The sequence below is a fragment of the Triplophysa rosa genome, linkage group LG6 (assembly GCF_024868665.1).
Source record: "Triplophysa rosa linkage group LG6, Trosa_1v2, whole genome shotgun sequence".
Taxonomy (NCBI): Eukaryota; Metazoa; Chordata; class Actinopteri; order Cypriniformes; family Nemacheilidae; genus Triplophysa; species Triplophysa rosa.
The window spans coordinates 18,808,278-18,834,814 of NC_079895.1; the positions used below are offsets into that span (position 1 = coordinate 18,808,278).

Here is a 26,537-nt window from a genome sequence, read left to right on the forward strand (position 1 = left end):
GTCTTGTTCTGTCTCGCACATGGAGCTCATGGAGCTGTTCATCATCGTTGCGTTGCACTTTCTTTTGGAGGTTCAGTCTTACAGTAAGTGATCTATATTTATTCATGTCATTTACATTTTTAAGCAGATGCTTTAATTCAAAGCCACTAACAGATGAGGAACATTACAAAGACTTTGTCAAACAAGATCTACGATATTTGAAGTATAAAACTGTCCAGTACACCAGTAAGCTGAAGGTATACAACTACAGAGAAAAAGCTCAAGTAAAGAGAACAGTTTGGAAATAATAAATGGGCAGCACATGAAACGACATCTTAAACATTTCATGTCTTTTTGCTTTTTTTGCAATAATATAGGTGTTTGTAACAATAACGTGTGATCAGTACTTGTCAAGTTTCCTAGTTTGCCATTAATTAATATTCGGTAATATTCACGTGTATGTAAACTAATTTATACAAACTAATTCATCCAATTTATGCGAACACCTTATTCAGAACATATAATTTTATCTTTTTTGCACATCCAGAGTAATTCTGGGAGGCATGTTAAGGCATGAAAAGTCAAACAATCAAAGAAACAGATGAACCCCTCCCCAAAACATTAAAACATACAACCGTATGGCAATCATTTTGCCAGTTATAGCGTTTCTGTGTTCTGTTGCAAATAAATGAGGTCAAATCAAATACATATAAATTACTGCATAGTAGAAGAGATCATCTCCATTGTTTCCATGTGAAAGCAGTAAAGAGCATGCGTGCGCTTTCCACGTACATTAGTCATTGCCTAATCCTCATAATGCTGTAAAACATGTAAACCTCTTTTTTAAATAACTAGATAATAGGCCTTCATCTAACAATTGTGTTCATGTAAGCATGATCAGTGAAACATGCTATTATCTTCGTTATTTTCAGAAGCCCCTAATATGAAAGTGTCTCCAGATGTTGTAAGAGAGTCAAACTCTGTACATCTGACCTGTGAGAGTCCAGCAGATGTGACAGTAATTCAGTGTTATTTCTATGCAAACGGAAATAAAGAGAAAGATATAAAAGTCAGTCCATCATGTCATCTTAGTCTCACTGGGGCTGAAGTTCTCTCATGGACGGGTGTTAAATCACCTGTATCACTGGACATTGGTTGTTTCTACACAACAGATGTGAGAGGGGTTCATAAACCATCACCTCACTCTCCTCCTGCCACACTGACAATACTGAGTGAGATATTCAACTGATGACTTTGTTTTATAAACCTCGAATTCAAACAGTTTTCATGAATTTTTCTTGATGTTTTCACAAACTTCATACAGTTGCTCTTATTAAACCCATCATGAGTGTTGATGACAGCTCTGATCTGCTCAGTATTTCATGTGAAATCCCAGCGTCAGTCAGAACTGATTTCATCTGTAATCTCTACACTGAAGATGGATCTCTCACACACAGAAGTCATTCTCAGAGAACACAGTCTGGAAATCATCACTGTGTGTTCCACATAAGTTCAAGTGAAATATTCACACATAAGCAAACAGTGAACGGTCGACAGTTGAGTTGTGATTATTCAGTCAAAAGGGATCGTGAGATGAAGCTCACATCACCACGCAGTGATCTGTACACTATCAGAGGTGAGTACCTGATGTTTAGTCCTCCCATTTTATTATATGTGAAAGAGTGGTCAGGATATTCTTATACCTGATTTTAAAACGGTCTTGTAAGGACTGCTAAAATAACATTGTATTAAAATGACTTACAATAAATGCAAGATACACTATTTTTTTTGCAAAGAGCATAATGAAGGAATTAAATAATCTTAATTGCAGAGCAAATAGTCATTTAGCTTTCAAATTAGAAACGCTGTATAGAATGTCATTCGAGCAGTTATAGTTCATGTTGAACATGTTGTTGTACAGTCTGTGAAGTTATTCAAAGACGTTGTAGACTGTGTGTAACCATAGTGTGACTTTGCAAGTGACTACATTTTAAAGGTTTAGTCAGACTGACGGTCTGAGACATTGGTTGTGCAATATGGTGAGACAAGAGACTGTGCAAGAAAATGTGTTTCTGATGTATTCACATGTGACAGTCACATTTCTGAAATGTATACATAATCTTTACAACAGAGAGTTAAATCATCTCTAATATCTGTCTGGGTTTAAACTTGTGACAACTAGCCCCAGATTCCATTTATCAGTCTGATAATCTCTCAATGTTGTTACCTAACATCAGGATTATTAAGAGTTAAATTATTGTCAATCAATATTAGAAAGTTTGCACATATCTCCATACAGCCCCAGCATCTAATCCCACTAAAACAACAACAATAACAACAGTCAAGACAACTTGTGAGTAATTATATTAAATATTAAAAATATATTAAACTTTTTTTGTTCACCTTCAGTGACAGTTCTTTTACAGGTTATAATACCAACTGAACATTTCATTATTCAGTACATTGTAAATTGCAAATGTTAATTTTTTTAACAGCTTTAGTTGTTATGTCTACTGGTGTAAATGCAGTTGGTGAGTACAACACCGAATATTCTGAAATATTAACTTCAAACATTTTACCATTTGCACCATCAGTAACACAGACGCCTGTAATATTTATTTAGAAATCAAACCAAAACTAACATCTCCACAGTCTGATCCAGCATCAGTTAAGGGTGAGTTATTGATTTATAAATGATATCACCCGACCCCCAAGAAGAAATATGTATTGTATGATATGAAACTCTGTTCATCTATTTATGAAGCAGCTAATTAATATACAACAACAACTTAAACATGTTCCACTGGTTCTTGATGTCACAAGGTGACATTAATATTTTCATGTTTAAAGCATCTGTTCTTGTGTGTATTAACATTCATTCTCTGCAGCAACATCAGCTGCACAAACTACAGCAGCCGCCATGACAACCGGTAAGTATAATCACGATGCTAAATTAAGCCTGAAGACAACAAAAACTCATTTTTCAATGGTCTCAGAGTTCTTTCAGTGTCATCTTATCAACTGAACATTTTGTTTTACATTTCTGCAGTGTCCACTGCTGTAACCACAACCAAGTATACAGCTCGTAAGTTCATCTCACTTTATTCTGAATTATTTTAACAGTTACAAAACCAGTTATCAATTCAAAAACTTTAAACTAAATAAGTGCATTGAAAATGTTGGAATATTTAAGACTTTCTCTGGCACACACTGTGAATACTTCTCACAAATTTGGGATTCATTTTTCAAGACTGTCTTTCATTTTATCTGACCTAATTATTGCTGTAATACCACATATTAAAGAGTATTCCCGGTATTCCCTCATACAAGAATGTACTGTAACAGGCCGGCACTAATGTAAAGTTATTTGCTCGTGTTCAACTGGTGAGTAAATTACGAGCTAATTTTCATATTTGAATGAACTATCCCTTAAAAATTGTCTGTATAACACCGATACATGCACATAAGGGGTCGGCCGATTATCGAACTGGCCGATTATCGACGTCGATATTAAGCATTTTTTCGATTATCGACATCGGTGGCCTTGACTCGCACTGAAAGCATTTTATAGTTCGAGCTGCTTCAGTGATCGCGCATCAGTTGACGGAATAGGCATTTGTACATTATTTTAAGTCACGCCAATCACAAATACAAACCATTTTAAAGCATCATGTACTCGCGTGCTCTCAAAAGACGATCTTCAGTCAGGGCATTCAGGCGATGCACGCGCACACGGGACACAGCCGCCACTCAAACTGCTCGCAACAAGTGTCAAATTGAGTTATTTTCGCAATTTATTACGCATAAATGTTCAGACACACACGTTATAATGCCCGTCTTGGCGCGTATATACACGAAAGCACAGTCGGTTGTCTTCAGATCTGTGTAATAAGTGTTTTTCCTTTATGTCTTAACGCGCAGCCACATCTTTTTTTATTACTGCGGAGAAAGACTTAAATACGCCAGTCATTTTGGTCATACAAATAAGACTAACACATGATTCGAAACTGTGATTGGTCTACTTTTATTTGTGTGTAGTCATTATACAGAATGTTTTGCTTTTGTAAAACAGTGACAATATACAGGCTGTGCTTTCAGCCGTCTCTCTCCGCGTGCATCTTTCTGAAACGCGTCATTAAAACAGATTTAAATACTCTGCGAATACTCATCATAGAAACGTAAAGCATACGTCTAAAGAAAGCTTGAAGTGTCTACTTTTAAATGATCCAATTAATATTTATATTTTCGGATTATGTACTATGTATGAAAGTAAAGACAGGTGCAGTTTCTCCCGCATCAGCTTGTTATGGGATGACATCCTCTATTTCACATGATCCGCGCAAGCCAATGGCACAACAAAACAGCAATAATATCCGTTAAATATGTTGATTGAACTATTGTTTGTTTATTTCCTTACTGTTTACCATGGTGTTACTATAGTAAACGTGTAGTAACCATGGTTTTTGGGCAAAGTTTTTGTCAGAGCTCTTGTTATTCTTAATTTTGAACATGTTTTTCATTTTTACACCTGACATACAGTATATATCGGTTCAAAATATCGGTTATCGGTCTACTTGACCTGTAATAATCGATATTATAAGGTGGTGAAAAATGTAAGAGCAGAAGAACCACTAACCACCCACCCACTGGCGGAAGTGGCATGGCGAAGGCATGAGCGCGTTCTGTTTTTCAGGCGCTCTGGGTTGTTATTGTTAACATTATTGTTTAACATTGCGTAATCTTATCTGACTCCAAAAGATAAAAAGAGAAACCTCGTTAAATGATATTATTTGTATTTGATTATTATGCGTGATGATAATCATGCAATTTGGGTCAATGTTTAATTTTTCTGCCTTATTCGAACACTCGTTCATCCGATTCTCAGTGTCGCTTAGAGTCTCGCGCCGGCTGTTATACGCGGATCTCACGATCACAAACTCGTCAGTCTTGGTCACTGCCAGAGGTTCTATGACTAGTAATGCTCAGATGGCCGTCTCCACCAGCTCTTCCTGAAACATTATTTGATCTAGTCCCCTTAGATTATGACAACTTAATTAAAGTAATGATTATTTCCAACCAGATGTCATGACCCTACATAGAGATAAATAGACCAATCTTACTTCCTCTGACGGTAGCTTTATATAATCATGCCTACTTACCCTATTTACATTGGTCAGACAACATTTGTGTTGTTCTAAACGGAAACGTTAGCCCCTGTCTAAGTACACTTAAACTAATGCCAAGTAGTTATTCAGAGAATACAAAAACAAAACATCAAATCCTCAGAGATTATACGAGTCTTTTATTTAATTAATATTTTCATGTTTAAAGCATCTGTTCTTGTGTGTATTAACATTCATTCTCTGCAGCAACATCAGCTGCACAAACTACAGCAGCCGCCATGACAACCGGTAAGTATAATCACAATGCTAAATTAAGCCTGAAGACAACAAAAACTCATTTTTCAATGGTCTCAGAGTTCTTTCAGTGTCATCTTATCAACTGAACATTTTGTTTTACATTTCTGCAGTGTCCACTGCTGTAACCACAACCAAGTATACAGCTCGTAAGTTCATCTCACTTTATTCTGAATTATTTTAACAGTTACAAAACCAGTTATCAATTCAAAAACTTTAAACTAAATAAGTGCATTGAAAATGTTGGAATATTTAAGACTTTCTCTGGCACACACTGTGAATACTTTTCACAAATTTGGGATTCATTTTTCAAGACTGTCTTTCATTTTATCTGACCTAATTATTGCTGTAATACCACATATTAAAGAGTATTCCCGGTATTTAAGATACAGTACATCGTTTTGCTTCAGAAAGCATTTATTAATCCACAATAATGGTTGGATGTGATTTTTGGTGCTTTGCCCAGTTGACCCTCATACAAGAATGTACTGTAACAGGCCGGCACTAATGTAAAGTTATTTGCTCGTGTTCAACTGGTGAGTAAATTACGAGCTAATTTTCATATTTGAATGAACTATCCCTTAAAAATTGTCTGTATAACACCGATACATGCACATAAGGGGTCGGCCGATTATCGAACTGGCCGATTATCGACGTCGATATTAAGCATTTTTTCGATTATCGACATCGGTGGCCTTGACTCGCACTGAAAGCATTTTATAGTTCGAGCTGCTTCAGTGATCGCGCATCAGTTGACGGAATAGGCATTTGTACATTATTTTAAGTCACGCCAATCACAAATACAAACCATTTTAAAGCATCATGTACTCGCGTGCTCTCAAAAGACGATCTTCAGTCAGGGCATTCAGGCGATGCACGCGCACACGGGACACAGCCGCCACTCAAACTGCTCGCAACAAGTGTCAAATTGAGTTATTTTCGCAATTTATTACGCATAAATGTTCAGACACACACGTTATAATGCCCGTCTTGGCGCGTATATACACGAAAGCACAGTCGGTTGTCTTCAGATCTGTGTAATAAGTGTTTTTCCTTTATGTCTTAACGCGCAGCCACATCTTTTTTTATTACTGCGGAGAAAGACTTAAATACGCCAGTCATTTTGGTCATACAAATAAGACTAATACATGATTCGAAACTGTGATTGGTCTACTTTTATTTGTGTGTAGTCATTATACAGAATGTTTTGCTTTTGTAAAACAGTGACAATATACAGGCTGTGCTTTCAGCCGTCTCTCTCCGCGTGCATCTTTCTGAAACGCGTCATTAAAACAGATTTAAATACTCTGCGAATACTCATCATAGAAACGTAAAGCATACGTCTAAAGAAAGCTTGAAGTGTCTACTTTTAAATGATCCAATTAATATTTATATTTTCGGATTATGTACTATGTATGAAAGTAAAGACAGGTGCAGTTTCTCCCGCATCAGCTTGTTATGGGATGACATCCTCTATTTCACATGATCCGCGCAAGCCCTGTGCGATTTGTCAGATCGCTATTGTCAATCGTGCCCTTTGTTACAGTAGAGTATGTGGCCCCGGTATCCACCAGAGCCTTTAGTGGTTGATCACTTACCACTATTTCCATGAGAGGTTCAGCCATTCCTCTCATGGTGGTTCTCTGTGGGCCCCTTCAACATTCCTCCGCCCCACCCTCCGGGCCCCATGTTGGGTGCACAGGCCCTGTAGGTTGGAAGGTGACGGGAAGTGTTGCCCCGGGTTGTGTGGGGTTTGTGGTCCCCTGCCACGACCACCGGCCCACCTCTTCGGGGACCCCATCCCCCCGCAGGTGGACCGTTACTCTGGCCTTGACTCTGTGCTGATTTTTGTGGACAATTTCTCGCCCAATGTCCATACCCACCACACTCAAAACACTGGTCCCTCTCAAACCCTCCCCTCCCTCTTTCCGGCTGCCCTCGTCCATTTCCTCTCCAGGGGGGTCCCTGCCTACGGTTTGGTCCTTGGGCATAATGTGGGTTGCTATATGGATGGTGGTGTGTCGGTCCTCCAAAAGGAGAACCACTGTAAGGGGGTCCTTGATATGGGTCTATGGGTTGGGGTGCATTGGGAGTATGTTGTGGCATTTGCTTGGCCTTTTTGGTTGTCCCTTCACTTTTGGCTTTTTCTAATTGCAATTTTAACAACTGGGTTTTAACTCTTTCTAGTTCCTCTTCTCTTTATTGGCTCTTTCCACTGCTCTGTCTGTGTGTGCACTAAATGTCTTTCCCATACCTCGTTACTGCCACTGGGATATCTGGGTTATTCTCCATTGCTTGTTTTACTCCATTTGGAGCTCCTGTCATTACTGCTGCTCTAAATATGTCTCGTGTCACAGGGTTGTTTAAACTGTTTTCCTCCACCATTTGTTCCCACTCAGCAGCACAACGGAAATAATAAGCCGCTCCAGTCTCACCTGGCTTAATGCGGAATTTTATATTCTGGTACACGTTGGTGGCACGGATATAGTCGACGAAGAGTTTGGCTTACAACAGTCTTATCTGGTAAATGGTATCTCATTTGCAACATATAGTATTTGCATCGAGCTCTAAATTTTGCATTTGTGAGGCTGTCAGTATCTGACCAACAGGCATCTCAATCACCCAAAGCCAATCAGTGCCATGGCTGAGTGCTGTCAGCTTACTCAACCATCTGCTGCCTCCTGAGGTAATGGGTGGCAATTTACTGCTATTGCTGTCATGTCACTTGGACCAGGTTGGTACTGTAATTCCCTCCTGGTCTTGTATTAATGGTGCTTGCATTTGAGGTACCTGTAGTTGACGACTTGGGTCATAGTTCAGGTAATGTTCCCTTTCCTCCTTCTCTTCCTCATGGTCTGGGTGCCCTGGCTGTTTCCTGCTCCTTAACCTATGGGCTATTGGCTCACCCAGTGTCATTTTCCCTGCAAATTGAACTGGTATTGGCCCTGTTAGCATATGGTCCCTGCTTGTGGATTAGGGGTGGATGTATTTATTAGTTTTGCAAATATAATGTCTTCTTCAGTATTCTCATTGTCACCCTTCTCAGACTCTTCCTGTTCATTCTTGTTCTCTCTACTTCTTCCATAACTCGTCGTGCTTTTACTAATGTGTCTTCCACACCCTTGTTCACTGAGTTTTTAATTCATCAAATTCCTTGCGTATCCTGTCTATTTACCAGTCATTTCTCCTACTCAACATCCATTTCTCCCCCATTATTGTCATTACAACCTGCTGTTTGGCGTTCGTATGAAGGGGGGTGCTTAGGGTTGGGTATAATGAAGTGGGGTTGGGTTTTTCTGGGGGCGGAGCAGAGGTAGTCTGGCACTTCCTGTATTCTCTCCATTTCTCTCTCTGGCTGCTGAGTTGTTCACTTCCTGTTTCTCTCTCTACTCTGTGGTTTCTGAGCTGAGTGCTGTGGTTGTTACGCCACCTTAGTCCACATCTTAATTCTTCTTTAGATTTTCTTCTCCTACCATGTTTTCCTGTGTTATACCATTTATTTATCTTTTCTTCAATATGTCTCCGTAACTTACTATGTGCTTTCTTTTCCATTTCTCTGATTTGGTGCTAGAGGCATTCTACTTCTTCTGCATTTTCCCATCCCAAAATCATCACAAATGCTACCACACTTTTCATTTCTTTCTGTCTCGTTTCTATATCTTGGTTCTGTCTGTGCTAAAGCATATGTAACTTTTGCCACTGCACAAACTGGCGGACACCGTATTCATCACATTCTTTCGAAATTCAGCCATTTTACACACAATTGTACTGTTCACAATCTTTTACACCTTATTATTCATTTATATATAATTCTGGACATGTTTTCGAATAATTCACTAATTATACCCTCTCATTTTCAACGAGTCGTACCAAACGTCTTTTCACATTACAATCGCTTTATCAGTATTCACATTCAACTCCTTAACTTATTTCAACACACAACAAACAATTTTGGAATATTCCTTTACGAGTTCGCCGACTCGAGGGACTCTAACCCGGCAGAATTTACGATCTATTTTCAATCGAGGGCCTCTAACCCGCAGAATTTACGATTTTTCAACGAGGGCCTCTAACCCCAGAATTTACGATTTATCTTCAATCGAGGGCCTCTAACCCGAACGAATTTATGAGTTAGATTTACGATATTTCAATCGAGGGCTCTAACCCGACAGATTATTTACGATTTATTTCAATCGAGGGCCTCTAACCGCAACGATTATTTCATGGTACGAGTATTTCGCAACGTCTCACAATTTCCTTGTGTGACGCAACGTCTTACAGTATTGTCTTTTTAAATCTGATTTCTCAAAACTTCTCTTATACTTTACTTTTACTCATACGGAATGTTCATCAAATTCAACACAACAATTTAGGTATGTTCAATAGCAGAATTTTGATTAAACAGGCTTCTGCTTACCTTTTTATTTTCACGGTCGCGACCTGTGTGTTGAACCGAATTCGTTCCGTTTTTCCCAACGCAAATGGCAAATGTGCCCTCGTCTCTTGACAAATCACGTCACGGGTCACCAATTGTTGGACTTTTAAGGCAGTCCTGCATGCTCAAAAATTTGAAAGAGACTTTTCTCCAAGTTATATAGAAGTTTTATTATCAGATGTAAAAAGGAGTAACAAAGCTTTGGGTTGTCAGACGATCTCCTCACTCCACCACAAGCCAACAACCCAGAACATACACTTTCACACTTATTTATTCAGTATTTTACGCCGCTCCCTTCTTCTGATTCCGCCCTCTCCTCTGGGTGGTATCATTCTCAACAGCCAATCCTCGCATTCCACGACTCTCTTCTGACTCCATTCCTTTGTTCACTTGTTCCTGCAAAACAACATCCGGTGCAATATGTTCGTTGCCACCCTGTGGTCAGTCGCTAGTTTTGAGGAATGTTCTCTAGAGACAGTTTCTTTTGGGGAGTGTTTCCAAGAGACAGTTTCTTGTGGCCGGACAACATACCAACATTCTTAACATTCTTTTAGTAAAAGGAAAACACTCAATCATCTAATGCTTTTAATTATGTAGCGTTGTTTCTTAATCCTATGATTCATTAAAACACTCACAACTCATGATTATACTTAAAACATATGCAGTGGATTGATTCATAACATTTCTTTTCTGTGTGACTCTTTGTGTGTGTGTGTGTGTGTGTGTGTGTGTGTGTGGTGGTGTGTGTGTGTGTGTGTGTGTGTGTGTGTGTGNAATGGCACAACAAAACAGCAATAATATCCGTTAAATATGTTGATTGAACTATTGTTTGTTTATTTCCTTACTGTTTACCATGGTGTTACTATAGTAAATGTGTAGTAACCATGGTTTTTGGGCAAAGTTTTTGTCAGAGCTCTTGTTATTCTTAATTTTGAACATGTTTTTCATTTTTACACCTGACATACAGTATATATCGGTTCAAAATATCGGTTATCGGTCTACTTGACCTGTAATAATCGATATTATAAGGTGGTGAAAAATGTAAGAGCAGAAGAACCACTAACCACCCACCCACTGGCGGAAGTGGCATGGCGAAGGCATGAGCGCGTTCTGTTTTTCAGGCGCTCTGGGTTGTTATTGTTAACATTATTGTTTAACATTGCGTAATCTTATCTGACTCCAAAAGATAAAAAGAGAAACCTTGTTAAATGATATTATTTGTATTTGATTATTATGCGTGATGATAATCATGCAATTTGGGTCAATGTTTAATTTTTCTGCCTTATTCGAACACTCGTTCATCCGATTCTCAGTGTCGCTTAGAGTCTCGCGCCGGCTGTTATACGCGGATCTCACGATCACAAACTCGTCAGTCTTGGTCACTGCCAGAGGTTCTATGACTAGTAATGCTCAGATGGCCGTCTCCACCAGCTCTTCCTGAAACATTATTTGATCTAGTCCCCTTAGATTATGACAACTTAATTAAAGTAATGATTATTTCCAACCAGATGTCATGACCCTACATAGAGATAAATAGACCAATCTTACTTCCTCTGACGGTAGCTTTATATAATCATGCCTACTTACCCTATTTACATTGGTCAGACAACATTTGTGTTGTTTTAAATGGAAACGACGTTAGCCCCTACGTTCTAAGTACACTTAAACTAATGCCAAGTAGTTATTCAGAGAATACAAAAACAAAACATCAAATCCTCAGAGATTAGTCTACGAGTCTAAGAAGCATACATGACAGTAGAAAAATATGCGATCGGAAAAAACATAGCACACACAGCACCATGGGGTTCATATCTTAGTAAGAATTCCCCAGAACATTTTGCCAGCTTCCCTTAAATACCCAGACCAAAATACCCTTCCTCCACACAACAACAATTTACACTGTAAAGGACTCTGTCCTGGATCTGATCAGGCCACAAACGGGCATTTACATGAAGACACACCCTCAACAGTGAGCAGAATATCTTTAAACCCTAAAAGCTATGTTATGATCTGCTCTACTGCTGAGACATTTCAAATGATACCAAACATGCATATGAAGATTCTTTGTTCATATAAGATATGGTATTTGTCAAATCCAGTTCATGGGTGAGCTTTCAAGTGCTCTTGAGTTCAGTTGGAGAGAAAGAGGAGAGGGGGAGAAGAGAACAGATGTAAAGGTGTGAGTTGGTAATCATCATTCATTGTTGTATGCTGTCTGAGATGGAGATGCAAACCCTGTGGGGACGTTATTGTATTGGATGAAGTTCTGTGTTTCCCCGGATGTGGTGCCCTTTCGGTGTGGACACCTTGGCACCAGCCTTACAAATCGACATTGGCCCTGAAAAAGGCATATCGGTTGACCTCTAATGCACATAACAAAGTGTACACTTTAAAGATTATGAATAAGGATCTAGATATTATAATCGTTTTAGACTATCATAATACACATGATGACGTGAAACATGCTTTTCTTAACACACAGCCATCTTAACAACACTGTCAACAGCGGTGGGCTCTGTGTTTGTACTCACTGGACTCATATGCCTGTGCCGATATGCATGTACGTAAAATTTACACCTTTAGTTGTACAAAAAACTGAGCTTCACCATGAAAGCTGAACTGAATAAATAATGCAGTAGTGCTTTGTTTTCTAGGCAAGAAAAGAACTAAACGGTAAGTTTTTCCCCATGTGTACAAGAAAATTATTTTACAATAAATACATTTGCATGCAAATGCACTAATATTAGAATATTAGATTAAAAAAACAAATGTACTATTGTCTCTGTACTAATTGCTCTGTATTATTGTCAGTCAAGAAACTGCAGGAGATACGGTGAGTATCATTTTTGTGTTTATGATTTTTACTACAGCAAAGCAGCTGAACATAATTTAACACATTAACATACATTTAATAAAATATTAAATGGATAAAATCTTAATTGTTTTTGTTATTTAGAGTGCTTCTGAACCTGCAGAGGCCTACTCTCTGATCACTTCTGTACCAGACACAGGTACTGTATGAGAACATCACTGATTTTCCCATGTAAGTTAAATCATTTGCATTTAATCATTAAGCAGACACTTGCATCCAAAACAAGTTACAAATGAGCATTCTCTGCACTTTACATCACGTACAGGATTATAGCTCTTTAACAAATGCCTTAACATAGAACAAGTGAGTGCACAATACCGGCTATTAGGGACCCTACTGATGGATCTGGTAAAGGCATCATTTTACCCATTTTATACTGTATAAGTACTCAAGATTAATATGAGATTGGCAGAAACTGCGTGTTACCTACCTATACAGTAGTATTGCATACTTCGTATCTTCGAAGAGTATTTAGTTTGATTAAATTTATAAAAGATAGATACAGCTGTACGATTTTTTCTGGAAAAACAGGAGCTGCTGGAGGTGGGCAGGGGGACGGAACTATAGCACGAGCACACAATACATCATCGCATTATCTCTTCATGTTGTTTACATTACGTACACGCCAATTGCCAACAAAACACAGCATATGACTTAGTTTGACTTACCGTGTGCGGTTCATGTCCGGCATCTTTTAGCGCTGGGACAGCGCCATCTATTAGTTTCAAACGATCTCCAAATCCAGCATTATATCTATCCACTGTTTATAACATTCATCACCGAAATGCAGTGAGCAAACAAACACAGCTAAACTTCCGTTAGCCTAGTGAAGCGGCATTGATGGGTGTGTTCCTTCTCATGCTGGCTGGTTGACTTGTGGGTGACGTGCTCTTTCGCTCGGTGGATGAAGCGTGGCCGTGCTTTTCCAGGAGAATTGCCAATGAAAGGAATAGGAGCCCTGTTACGAAACAAGGATCCAGACTTCTGAAAAACTTTCCGAAACAAGTTGGAGTGCTCGAGCACAGAAATACTACTTCATACGTCCAACTATTTTTTTAACAAGTTGACCATGTTAAGCATGAGAAGCCAGCACGTTAACAGTATAAAGAAGTCAGAATGCATGAAATAGCATGTTACCCCATCTTTAATGCTTTTTACCTTTTTTCAAAGGTCTCAAGCATCCACAGTCACACCAGGACAGCAAACCAGGTCCATCAGAGCCTTACTCGCTCATAACTTCAACCATCCAGCCTTCAGGTAACAGAATTCATTCACAGGTACATGTCTTTGGAAACATAGGCATGTTTAAATAAGAATGTGCTATATATGAAACTTAACAACAGAATTGCAATTCTTTCCTGTGGAAACTAAAATCTCTTAAAAATGTCTTAAAGCAAAAACAGTCACAACACAGGTGACTGTCACAGATCAATCGGAGAGTTTTCAAATCTTTTATATTGCATTGCAGATGTTTTGGTTAATACACAACAGAAGAAGGGACATCCTGAGGAGAATGAGGTATGAACACGTCACAAATTCAAAGACATAGATAGATAGTGTTGTGTGTGTGTGTGTTGACTTAGTTAAATTTATGGTTCCAACCCCCACTTATCCTGTCTCACTCCGTTTGCCACAGTAACTTTCCACTGAGTAAAATAGAAAGCACATGACAAAAGCACACAGCTTAATGATTTAATGAAAGAAAACACTTATTGATTATATTGATAATTAAATCATACTTTTATCTGAAAAATATTTCCACAGTTCCACACCTGCCTTCGTTCGTTATCCCTCCTTTGTCTTCCCCTATAAATGCCCTCATGTTTCTTTGTCTTGTGCCTTTGGATTGCGTTCTGTGTGTATGTACGTGTACCGACCTGTATGTAGATGCTGCTGTTCTTTATGTGCTTGTCCCTTGAGTTCCTGCCTTGTCTTGCTTCGTCTTGCCTCGTCTTGCCTGTGTTAGTCAGTGTGAGTTTTGATTATTTCTTAGTTCTCTTTCTGCCCCATTGTGGGAAGTTTTTGGTTTACTCCTTTTTGATATATTTAGTTACCTCGTTTGTCCCCCATCGTGGGTGGTTTTTGTTCTGTTTATTTAATAAAGCTGTTCAGTGTGTTAACCCTTTTGTTCCTGTTGCCTGCATTTGGGTTCTCCACGCCACCTATCGTGACACAAATCCCCTTTGCCTTGCTTTTGGTGAGACCAGCATGCAGGGGGAAAAGCTAATGATTGACTTTGCATGGCATCCAACAGTTATCCACATCACTGAAGAACTTTTGCTTTTCATTTATTTAGAAGTCACAAACGTTTCCTCCACAAAGAAAATGCATTTATGACAGTGATGACTCCCACCCCTTTTTCCTCAATTGTAAGGGGTTCGAATGTTGTTCTATCAAGGGATGCTCAGTGAAACTACAAAATTAAATAAGTTAAGAGTCAAAAAGTCTTGGGTGTATAAAGAAATCAATGCAAAGTTTCTAAAATTCTACATCTATTTTTAACTTTCAGCAAAAATAGTTAGGAGTTAGACATAACAATACTAAAATTAAATGCTGTTTGAGCTCTTATTTCTTTGAAAAAGGGATAGTTCACCCAAAAATGAAAATTCTATCATCATTTACTCACCCTGAATGTTGAAGAATGTTATAGAACAACAAGAATGTCGGTAACCGAACAATGGTGGCACCCATTCACTTCTATTGTATGGGCACAAGACCAATGCAAGTCTATGGGTATAAACATACCTGTTCAGTTACAAACATAATTTAAATTATCTTCAACATATCTTCTTTTGTGTTCTGCAGAAAAAAAGTCATGCATGTTTGGATTGACATGAGGGTGAATAAACAATGACAGAATTTTCATTTTTGGGTTAGGGGTTATCATTTTAACTTGCCGCAGATGAAACTGATAATTATTCCCAGACAGATTTTACAGTTAAACATAATTGATAAACAAAAGACACATCAGCAAATTGATTATATGTTCAATAATCAATTCATGTCTAACATCAGAGGACCGGGCATAAAAATATAAAAATCTAAACTTGCCATGCCGTTAAGCAGACTCGGTTGCTGCAGCAAGGACAATTATAACAACTGTCGCATGAGGGATGCTTCTGATTTCAGTCTCAACCAGCTGTACATGTCTTGTGTACATTCTTTCTTTCAACATAATAACATTTTGTATTTCTCAACTATTTTAAGATAATTAAGTGGACAGCCTGTCAGTAAACCATTACAAAAAAATCTAACACACATGCATCAATACTCTAAATCTCATCCTTAGGGCAGATGGCCATTGATTCTGTCACTTCTAATGGTCTGTAGTTCAACAGAGGCCAGAATGCTATTGAAATGAGTCTTGGTGATGCAGTTGGGAAGCTAAAAGTTTTCTGTTCGTGGCAAGCTTCGCAAAAGGCAATTGTGTTTGTGATGTATGAAATAAAAGCAATCTGCTTTGGATCACAGTGTTTGACCTGAATTTTATTCCCCAGCTTGCTCGAGATGCTTCTTTTGGAAACTCAGCTTGACTTCAAACTGTCAAAACGCACCAGAACTTGAAGAGTTAGAGATTGTGTTGTATTATTTCTAAATCTGTATCCAGGAGAGAGCAGATGATCCACATTTTAGGAGGAAATGCCCGTTGTGTTCAAAATGCGAGACATTACGACAAAAATAGGGCAGAACCGTAAACATGACGAACATTGAAATGTCATCTTAACCTCTTTAAGCTTCAGTTCTCTAAACAAATAGTCAGCCCTCAAAAGGAATTTATCTTGAATTTGCGTGTGATGTTAGAGGAGGAGGTTTATTTTTCATGAGATGAAGCCGTGGGAGTGCAGACAACCTCAATGAAATGGAAAGGAGCCCAAACTGCATCTGGAGGTTTGAGCACAACCTGTGAATTCTTGTGGAACTGACAGCCTGTGTGAGGTTTCATTCCGAAATGAAAGTCTTAGAAATTTGGACAAATGTTTAATCCGGTTAATGTGATTTGGGGTGACTATCTCTGTGCACATACAGTGTGCGTTATTTACGTTCACGTGCATCTTTTCTAGGTATATATATAATATTACCCAGATCCCCTGGTCCACAAAGCAAAAGCATGAGTGTTTTACAGATGAATGATACTTTATTCTGTTCATACTGTAAGTGCTGACCCATGCATTTATCCACTGACCTGTAAAATCCCAAGACTGATTGTGACAGACGTAAGAATAAAGTTAATAAATTAAATATGACACAAGCCCATTTAAGTAGTTAAACTAGTCAGAAAGAGTGACTGCTCTCTCAAATTATTACAGATTCATAACCTTGTTCAAGCTAAAAAATTGTGAAAATGTAATGTAAGGTGTTCTTCACAATGTTATCTCAATCATTAAGCTGAACTGTAAAATAAAACCCACCATTAGTAAAATTAAAATATAAAGCACACATGCGAAGTACATTCAGACAAAATTGCTCTTATTTCTCACTCACTTACAAAGTAATGTGTCTAGGACCATGGCTTTCCCTGGAAGCCTTTCCCCCAAAATAATTAAGAATAAATAGAATTTTGATTCTACTGTCTGCATCGCTGCTGGCGGTTTGTTTGTATCCCTGCACTTACACTTCGCTCTAATATTAGTGTATTTTATTATTGTTACTTATCATTGTCCTTGCTAACTTATCCTCATATCTCAATAACCCTGTTCTTGTTATTTACTTGAAGATTCTAAACCAAAATTGATAGTTAACTTAACGCTGCTAGCATAGCAATAGTGTGTTAGCTTGCTTTCTGTTTACACTGTGGAATATCATCTTGCCTCTGGTTTGTCTTGTGTGCCAACTGTTTCTCTTTTTAAGCGAGTATACTACGATTCATCGAGCAACCTTGGTAAATTGGAATTGCACTTCAAACCCGGTGAGTTATGGCTTCTATTCCTATTATTGTTACTTGCACCTCATGTCATATGTTTATCTTAACCTTCTCTGTCAGCTGCGAGGGCTTTATATGCAATAAATGCAGGGAAATAGTTAGGCTGACAGAGAAGATCTTAGAATTAGAGTCTCGTATCCAATCTTTATCTGAGGATAGTAAGAGTGTAACGACCATAGTAAACACTTTGGATGCGAGCAACATTAGCACACACAGCTCGGTTCCGGTTGAAAATCCCCCGCAGCTGGGAAACTTCGTGACTGTGAGACGGCGTAGTCACAGGACAAAACATCACTCAACCTTTTCCGATTACTGTCTTGAACAGGTTTGCCCCGCTCAGTGATGCACCGACTGAGAAACCTGCTGAAAGTGCCCTAGTTATCGGTGATTCTATTGTTCGGAACGTTAACATAGAGGCATCAGCCACCATAGTCAAATGTTTACCGGGAGCCAGAGCGCCTGACATCAAGTCAAATTTAAATGTGCTGGCTAAGGCTAATTGTAAATTCAGTAAGATTGGTATTCACGTCGGCACAAATGATGTTCGAATCCGTCAATCAGAGATCACAAAAGACAACATTAAAGAGGTGTGTGAGCTCGCAAGCATGATGTCAGACACTGTAATATTCTCTGGCCCCCTCACTGCTTATCGTGGTGATGAGATTTATAGCAGATTATCATCACTAAATGGCTGGTTGTCTGAGTGGTGCCTGCAGAATGATATAGTTTTTATAAATAACTGGAAGAGTTTTGAGGGCAGACCTGACCTGTTGAAATGAGATGGTCTCCATCCCTCCTGGGCTGGGCTTCCATCCTGTCTAGAAATATGTCTTAATTATGATAAAGTTTGACTTGCTGGGGCCCAGGTCAGGGAGCAGACAGAATGGTTTAACCAACTGTCTGCCTGCCGTCTCACGTCGCAGAATACACAAAATGTACAACATGTAATAATCCCTTCTCCCAAACATCATAAAATAGATGTCCCCCGAAATAGATAGAAAATAAATGTCCCCCGGATTAGCAAACATAAAATAATGCGTAAACCTCTTGAAAGTAATTTAATAAACATTTAACAAATTAAACATGAACAAAATACAGATAATCAACTGTTACGACTCGGATTGCTAAATATTAGTTCTCTGTCATGATCTCGGCGACATCGGCACTCTTCCTGCATGAGTGTGTGTCTGTTCTGTTGAGCACATGCGTTCATTGTTTTGACAGTTTGCCATGTGCTCGGTGTCCGCGTCATTCGCCGCGCTCTCGTGTCTCCCTGTCAGGCTTTCCTCGCGCACCGGTGTTTCATCACTGTTTTCACTCTGCCACCTGTAGCTTCTCTCCCTATTATTTAGCGCCCTTGGCTCCTTATTACTTTACACGTGCAGCCACTTCTCTCTAGTTAGTTTTCTCTATTTAGTCCCTTTTGTCCTTCTGACTCGTGTCAGTCCATTACTTTTTACGTCTGCATTGACCCGTTCCCAGTATGGAATACCCTTGCAGTTATATCTTGTATATTTAGTCATAGTCTCAGTCATAGTCTTAGTCCTACGTTAGTGTTGTCACTGTTGATATTTTCGCCTGGTCTAGTTCTTAGTTTTTCTGTTTTCCCGGTTTTGCATTAACCCCTGGTGTTCTACCCAGTGCTTCTGCTTAGGCATTCACCTCTTCTGTCTGGTGCGCTGGTTCCCGCTGGCGTCTCGGGTCTGGGAGTAACTCTCCCAGCAGTCCTCTCAGGAAGCCTCTCACAAGTGTTTGTGTAGAAAATCATCATAATTTTCTTTATTATTGTTTTATAGGTTATGTAGAGGGAGTGGGGTTTAAGTTGTGGGGTTTTGTTTGTTGTTTTGGCGTTTTCGAAGTCTGAAAGTTGATCCCATATTATTTGTTTTCAATAAATATTCTGTTATGACGAATTTTGGGTCTGAGACATCTTTCTGTTGTGGCCTGGCCTTAGACGGGCCATAACAGAGGAAAGAGGAAATGAATCGGATTTGGTGATGGCATTAATCTTTCTATAATCAGTACAAAAACGAGCTGTGCCATCAGGTTTGGGAACCAACAAACAGGGGGAACACCATGGGCTAGTACTTGAAACCGCAAAACCATTCTCTACCAAGTATTGTATCTCCTGCTTCATCAAAGCACGTTTCACTGGGTTAACTCTATAAGCATTCTGTTTAACTGGGGCATGGCCATCTACATCAATATCGTGCTTCAGTACATTAGTGGTTGAAGGAATGTCAGAGAAAAGCAAAGGATACCTTTTAACTAAGGTTACAAGTTCATCTTGAGCCGAACTAGGTAAGTGAGATAACTTCGAAGACAAACTTAAAAGGGTCTCAGAGTTTGGCAAGCGTGCACATGGAACACAAGTGTTGCCTAAATGAAGTCCATCAACTTCTGGGGAGTAATCTGAAGGTGACACATTTACCACCAACACTGCGGCCGATGCTGGGGTTACGAGAGAGTTGTTAAGGCTAAAACGAGACACATAAGCTTTCAGCATATTAATATGACACACACGAGTTTTTCTCTTTCTATCTGGAGTCATAATCACATAGTCAGTGTCACTCAATTTCTGCTCAACAACATAAGGCCCTGAAAACTTAGCCTGAAGTGTTGAACCAGGCAAAGGCAACAACACAAGAACTTCACTACCAACTGGAAATGAGCGACTTAGAGATTTTTTATCATACCAACTTTTCATTCGCGCTTGAGAGGAAGCAAGCGAGCGTTTGGCAAAATCCCAAACAGCATGCAAACGCTCACGGAATGCGCACACATGTTCCAGCACATTCTTAGAATGGGATGGAGTCTGCTCTGTGGACAGAAGATGTTCTTGCAGAATTTTTAATGGCCCACGCACAACATGGCCAAAAACTAACTCTGAAGGGCTAAATCCCAGACTTTCCTGGACTAAATTTCTAACAGCAAATAATAAAAGAGGAACTTGTTCATCCCAATCTTTCTCATGATCTACACAATAAGTCCGAAGCACAGATTTTAGAGTTTGGTGGAACCGTTCCAGCACCCCTTGTGATTGAGGATGATATGCAGATGATACCTGATGTGTGACGTTTAATTCTTTCATGACTTTAGCAAAGACTCTAGATGTAAAATTAGAGCCTCGATCTGATTGAATGAATTTTGGCAAACCAAAAGTAGTACAAAATTTAACTAAAGCTTTTACAATAACAGGAGCTTTCAAGGAACGTAATGGAACAGCCTCAGGATACCGAGTAGAGGAGCACATTAAGGTCAACAAATATGAATTGCCAGACTTAGTTTTAGGCAAAGGGCCTACACAATCAATGACAAGTTTCTCAAAAGGTTCATTCATTACAGGTATAGGTTTAAGAGGGGCTGGGGGAATGACCTGATTAGGCTTACCAGCAACCTGACAAGAATGGCAAGATCGACAGTACCGAGATACATCTGCTTTCATTGCAGGCCAAAAGAAATGCTTTAACAAGTTGTTGTAAGTCTTCCTAACCCCCATATGACCAGAGAGCTGATGATCATGGGCTACAGACAAAACATGAACTCTGTATGGCTTAGGCACAACCACCTGAAAAACTGAAGCCCACTCTTCATTTGACTCTTTTGGTGTCCACTTTCGCATCAACACACCCTCATCAAAATAAAAAACAACTGGATATTCACACAGTTGAGTCTTATCAACAGCAGACGAAAAACATGCAGACAGGGTGTCATCTGAGCTTTGTAAAACCACCAATTGAGCCCTATCAAATGGAAACTCAGCTTCAGTGGCAGTAACACACTCCAATACAGGTACATCAACTGAACTTGGACAATCTTGTTTAGCTTCTAAACTTTTAGAATCAGAACAAAGAAATGAATCAGAAAGATCAATATCATTTGCAAGTTTTCGGGACTGTGCCCGAGTCACAGCACAAATATTGAATACAGTAGGAAATGTCTGAACTAACAATTCATTTTCATCTACTGCTATGGGTACATCAGTGACATGAGGAAGACAGAAAACTTTTTCTCCAGCAAGGTCATTTCCCAGAATCATAGAAACCCCTTTTACAGGTAACTGAGCACGAACCGCTACTTTAACAGATCCACTAAGCATATCAGAGCGTAAATACATGGTGTGGAGTGGAACTTTAACTACCCCCAGTTCAATACCTTGAACTAACACATCCATGCCACAACTAGAAACCGATGAAAAAGGTAGAACATTTTCCAAAACAAATGACTGTGCTGCCCCTGTGTCCCTTAAGATTCGAATACACTTAGATTCCTCATCTGCTTCAAAAAGTGACACTGTACCTTCAAAAACAAAAGGTTCAAAAATATACTCAGCGGACGCAACTACCTTGTCAGAGGGCTGAGCAAGAACTAAGGCAACCCCTTTAGGAGGATTTTGTACTTTTCTTTGACCCTTGCGTTTCAGAGAAGGACATGTAGCAATAAGGTGACCCATTTCATGACAATAAAAACACTCACGCGAGTCAGTCGAGGGAGTCACAGACGAATCAGACGAAGACAAAGCAGTTTTAATAGTGCGACTGCGTTCAGTTGAACCACACCGTGGGGACGCAAAAACAATCTTGTGTGTAAGCACAAATTCGTCCGAAAAAACAGCAGCATTAGCAAGTGAAGCAGCTTTTTGCTCATTCAAATAAATTACTATTTTATCGGAAATACAGTTCTTATATTCTTCCAACAAAATCATCTCTTTTAGTTGTTCGAAAGTTGTGACTTTACTCGCTGCACACCACTTTTCAAAAAACGCAACTTTTTCTCGAGCAAACTCAACGTATGTTTGGCTGGCGGTTTTACAGTGTTTTCTAAACTTCTGCCGGTAAGCCTCAGGAACAAGTTCATACGCACGTAACACAGCAGCTTTAACGGTATCATAGTCTAAACTCTGTTCTAGTGATAATGCGGAACAAACCTCTTGGGCTTTACCCACGAATTTACACTGTAACAGAAGCGGCCAAACAGTTTTAGGCCACTGCAAAGTGGTCGCAATTCTCTCGAAAACAGAGAAATAAGTATCAACTTCACTTTCTCGAAACAGAGGCACTAAAGTAATTTGACGACTAATATCAAAATTAGTACTTACAGAAGAGACGGGTTGCGAAGCCGGTGATGAAATGGGAGAAGAGGCGCTAACAGGCATAGAGGAAACATGTCCACGAAAACCGGAAGGCGGAGGACCGGCAGACGGCTCTGCTTTAACTTTTAACTCCAGCTCTTTAAGCCGGATGTCTCTTTGAGCCTCAACCTCCATTGCTCGTACATGGAGAAGCTGGTTCTGATACTGTTGACGACTCAGTTCAAGCTCAAGTTCTTTTAGCCGTATCTCCAACCGAGGACCAAATAGTAGAGGCTGATCAACGGGATCTATGCTAATCGATTTCACGGATCCAGACTCTGCCTCCGCAGCGTCTAACTCCTCAGAAATCGCCGAAACAGTTGCAACACCCGAGACCTCGCTCTCATCAGGTAAAACCTTCATTTTAACCAACTCCATTTTCAACGCCTCTTTAATCTCCGTTTTCAAAGCACCTCGTGGCACGGACACATCGAAAAACGCTGCGATCAATATTAAATCATCCTTACGACATTTATTAAATTTCTCTAATGTTGGTGCACAAGTAAATTCATGCAACTCAAATTTAGACGACATAACAGCTTTAACTCCTCCCACACTTAAATAAAACCGCCAGTCAAAGAAAACACGTCACGAAAAATACAACGATCGAAAACTTGTTGCAAAAGTCAATGAAAAAGTACAAAATATTTTATAAGACGAGCCCCCAATTCTGTTATGGCCCGTCTAAGGCCAGGCCACAACAGAAAGATGTCTCAGACCCAAAATTCGTCATAACAGAATATTTATTGAAAACAAATAATATGGGATCAACTTTCAGACTTCGAAAACGCCAAAACAACAAACAAAACCCCACAACTTAAACCCCACTCCCTCTACATAACCTATAAAACAATAATAAAGAAAATTATGATGATTTTCTACACAAACACTTCCCTTTCTCCCTACCCACATAAACAAGTTATAAGAAGGGAACAATAAAAGAAAAAAATGGCTTCGGAGTCCTACTATCCCAAAGAAAGAAAAATCACAATCACAGGGTGTCTAACTTATAATCAACAAAACATAACAAAAAACAGGCCCAAGACAATAAATGAGCAAGCTGCTGGCAGGCTAGCAAGCTAACAATGAATGGAGAGGACAGGCTTTTAATTCCCTCCCCAAAAACAGCCACACCAATCAGAAGCAGCTATCCATTAGCCAATGAATGGCCTCCATTCCTGCAACACAAACTCAACACAAACATACAAACAACCAGGGTTGTAACACCTCGGCGTGGGTTGACTCTCGGGTTCGATCCACTTCCCTTCTCACTCTACGTGGAGTTCGGGTTGAGTTTCCCTCCCACAACGCTCTGTGGATTATCTCTCTCTGCGTGGAGTCTCAAGTAGAGTTTCCTTCCCCGAGGACAGCATTCCTGGACTGCTGTGTGATCTGATTTTTTGGTGTTGCAATAAAGTCTTGATATTTCTCTGCATTTGAGCCTCCGTCTCTTGGTATCCATGACAGAACGGACTGACCAAATGGAGGACTCAGCGGGAATAAACCCTCTTCGTTCCATTCTGCTCTGCAACAGCAGGGTGCTATGTTGGGTCACCGGGAGACTCAACACGACCGCCCACGAAGTCGAGGCACTGAAGTTGAGGAGCTTCTCTCCATCGTCGGCGACCTCCGATGCGAGGCGGCCGAGCATGGAACCGGTCCGTCGGCCCATAGCCTTCATCTGGAGCCAGAACCACATGTTAATAGCCCTCCCCTGTATAGCGGAGATCCGCAGGCCTGTCGGCCGTTCCTTGCCCAATGCGCCATGGTGTTCGCTCTCCAACCTCGCCGGTATTCTACTGCGGAGGCACAACTCGCGTTCGTCCTAACACTGCTTGACGGACGTGCTCGAGAATGGGGCGTGGCAGTCTGGGAAGCCCAGGTGCCATGCTGCCGCTCGTTCGAACACTTCGAGGAGACCAGGCGGCGGCGGAACTTTCTCGTCTTACCCAGGGCCGAGATTCAATAACTGACTATTCCATACGTTTCCAGACGTTAGCTGCCGCTTGTAATCGGAATGAGGGGGCGCTACGGGCTCGATTTCTGGAAGGTCTCAGCAATGCTATTGCAGACGAAATTGCTCCTCTTGATCTCACTCAGGACCGCGGGGCTCTTACGGATCTCTGCCTCCGTGTGGAGGGTCGGCTCAACCGCCGCCGCCAAAGACGCCGCTCTCCACCTCCGTGGCGAACCTGAGACGCCAATGCCGGTACCAGTGCCCCAGTTCCTCTGGCCAGTCAGGCTCCCGCTGCCGAACCCATGTAACTGGGTCGTTCCCGTCTTACACCTCAACAAAAGCAACGACAAGTAGAACTTGGATTAAGCTTTTACTGCGGCAAACCGGACCACATTGTTCTTCAGTGTCCTTTAAAAGCTCGCGCCCACCCATAGATCGGAGTGTATGGGTGGGTGTCATCTCTTCGACCTGTCCGACTTCCCGTACCCAGATTCACTTTCGTCTAGCCTGCGGAGGTTCCTCCTTCTCCGGCGAGGCACTCATCGACTCTGGGGCTGAGGGAAATTTCCTTAGTATCACGTTTGCTTGCAAGTGGGGTATTCCAGTCACTCCCCTCCAACGACCCATCTCAGTCTCGACACTGGCGGGATCCACCTTCTGCACTATCACTCACGTCACTCACCACATAAGTCTTTTTTTATCTGGGGATCATTGTGAGAGACTAAAGCTGTACATCCTCGATTCCTCCAATACTCAACTTTATTTATATAGCGCTTTTACAATTTTCATTGTTACAAAGCAGCTGCACATGAGACACATTGACTACAAGCAAAACAATCAAAGTTGTACCTGCAAAAACAAGAAAAGGTTGAAAACACAGAAGACAGACACACCCACACACAAAACACTCCACACACACAACACGCACACACACCAACACACACAGACACACACACACACACACACACACACACACACACACACGTACGTACACAGACAAGTACGCACACACACACACGCTCAGTGAGAGCACACATTTAGGATAAAGGAGAGAGAAGCACAGGTCAAATATAACAGATAATAAATTCCTATATGCAATATTAATTAAGTAAAACTTTAAGATTCTAAAGCAGCCCCCCCGGTCAGGCAGATAGTGCAAAAACAGTATGCAAACGGTGGCGAGGAACCCAAAACTCTAATCGAGAAAAAAAACCTCAGGAGAACCCAGGCCCAACCAGGGGATTCCAGTTCCCCTCTGGCAAAAGCTGCTGCCTCTGCACAAGCTCCAGAGAACTTGCACAACAAGGCTAAATAAAATAAATAAACTTAATAATAAAATAAATTATAGTTTAAGATTATCATTAATAATCTAATAGCATTTGAAATTTTGTGGTGAAGACATGTCAAGAGACCGCGTCCTTCTTTATCCAGCTCTATCATCTCAGCTCTTGTCAGGTCCCCACTTCCCATTCTCCGCTCTACCATCAGGTCAGGCCATGAACTGCATCCTGCTCGCTGTGGTAACCTTGGAACAATGAGACAAGACTGGCTGAGAGTAGAGTACTGTTCTGTACTCTTTGATGCAACAAGTACATCAGTTGTGTTTTTGGTTCCGGTTGATCTAACTAATGCAGCCTAAACCCTCTGAAGATTTATATTATGGAAGAGTAGTGTATGCAAGATTAAAAAGATGCGTCTTTAGTCTAGATTTAAACTGACAGAGTGTGTCTGCCTCCCGGACAGTGCAGGGAAGACTATTCCAAAGTTTAGGCGCTAGATAGGAAAAGGATCTACCACCTGCACTTGATTTTGAAATTCTAGGTAT

The 26,537-nt window shown here is 40.3% G+C and overlaps 1 protein-coding gene across 1 annotated transcript; it reads left to right on the forward strand.

The window, feature by feature from the left end:
* The first annotated feature begins 1,318 nt into the window (after positions 1-1,318).
* Positions 1,319-14,227, forward strand: LOC130555526 (uncharacterized). Its single transcript, XM_057335819.1, has 7 exons — positions 1,319-1,615; positions 12,314-12,391; positions 12,486-12,504; positions 12,643-12,664; positions 12,788-12,842; positions 13,874-13,960; positions 14,172-14,227. The coding sequence occupies exons 1-7, from the start codon at positions 1,324-1,326 to the stop codon at positions 14,225-14,227; spliced, it is 609 nt and encodes a 202-aa protein (XP_057191802.1). The 5' UTR covers positions 1,319-1,323.
* The last annotated feature ends 12,310 nt before the right edge of the window (positions 14,228-26,537 follow it).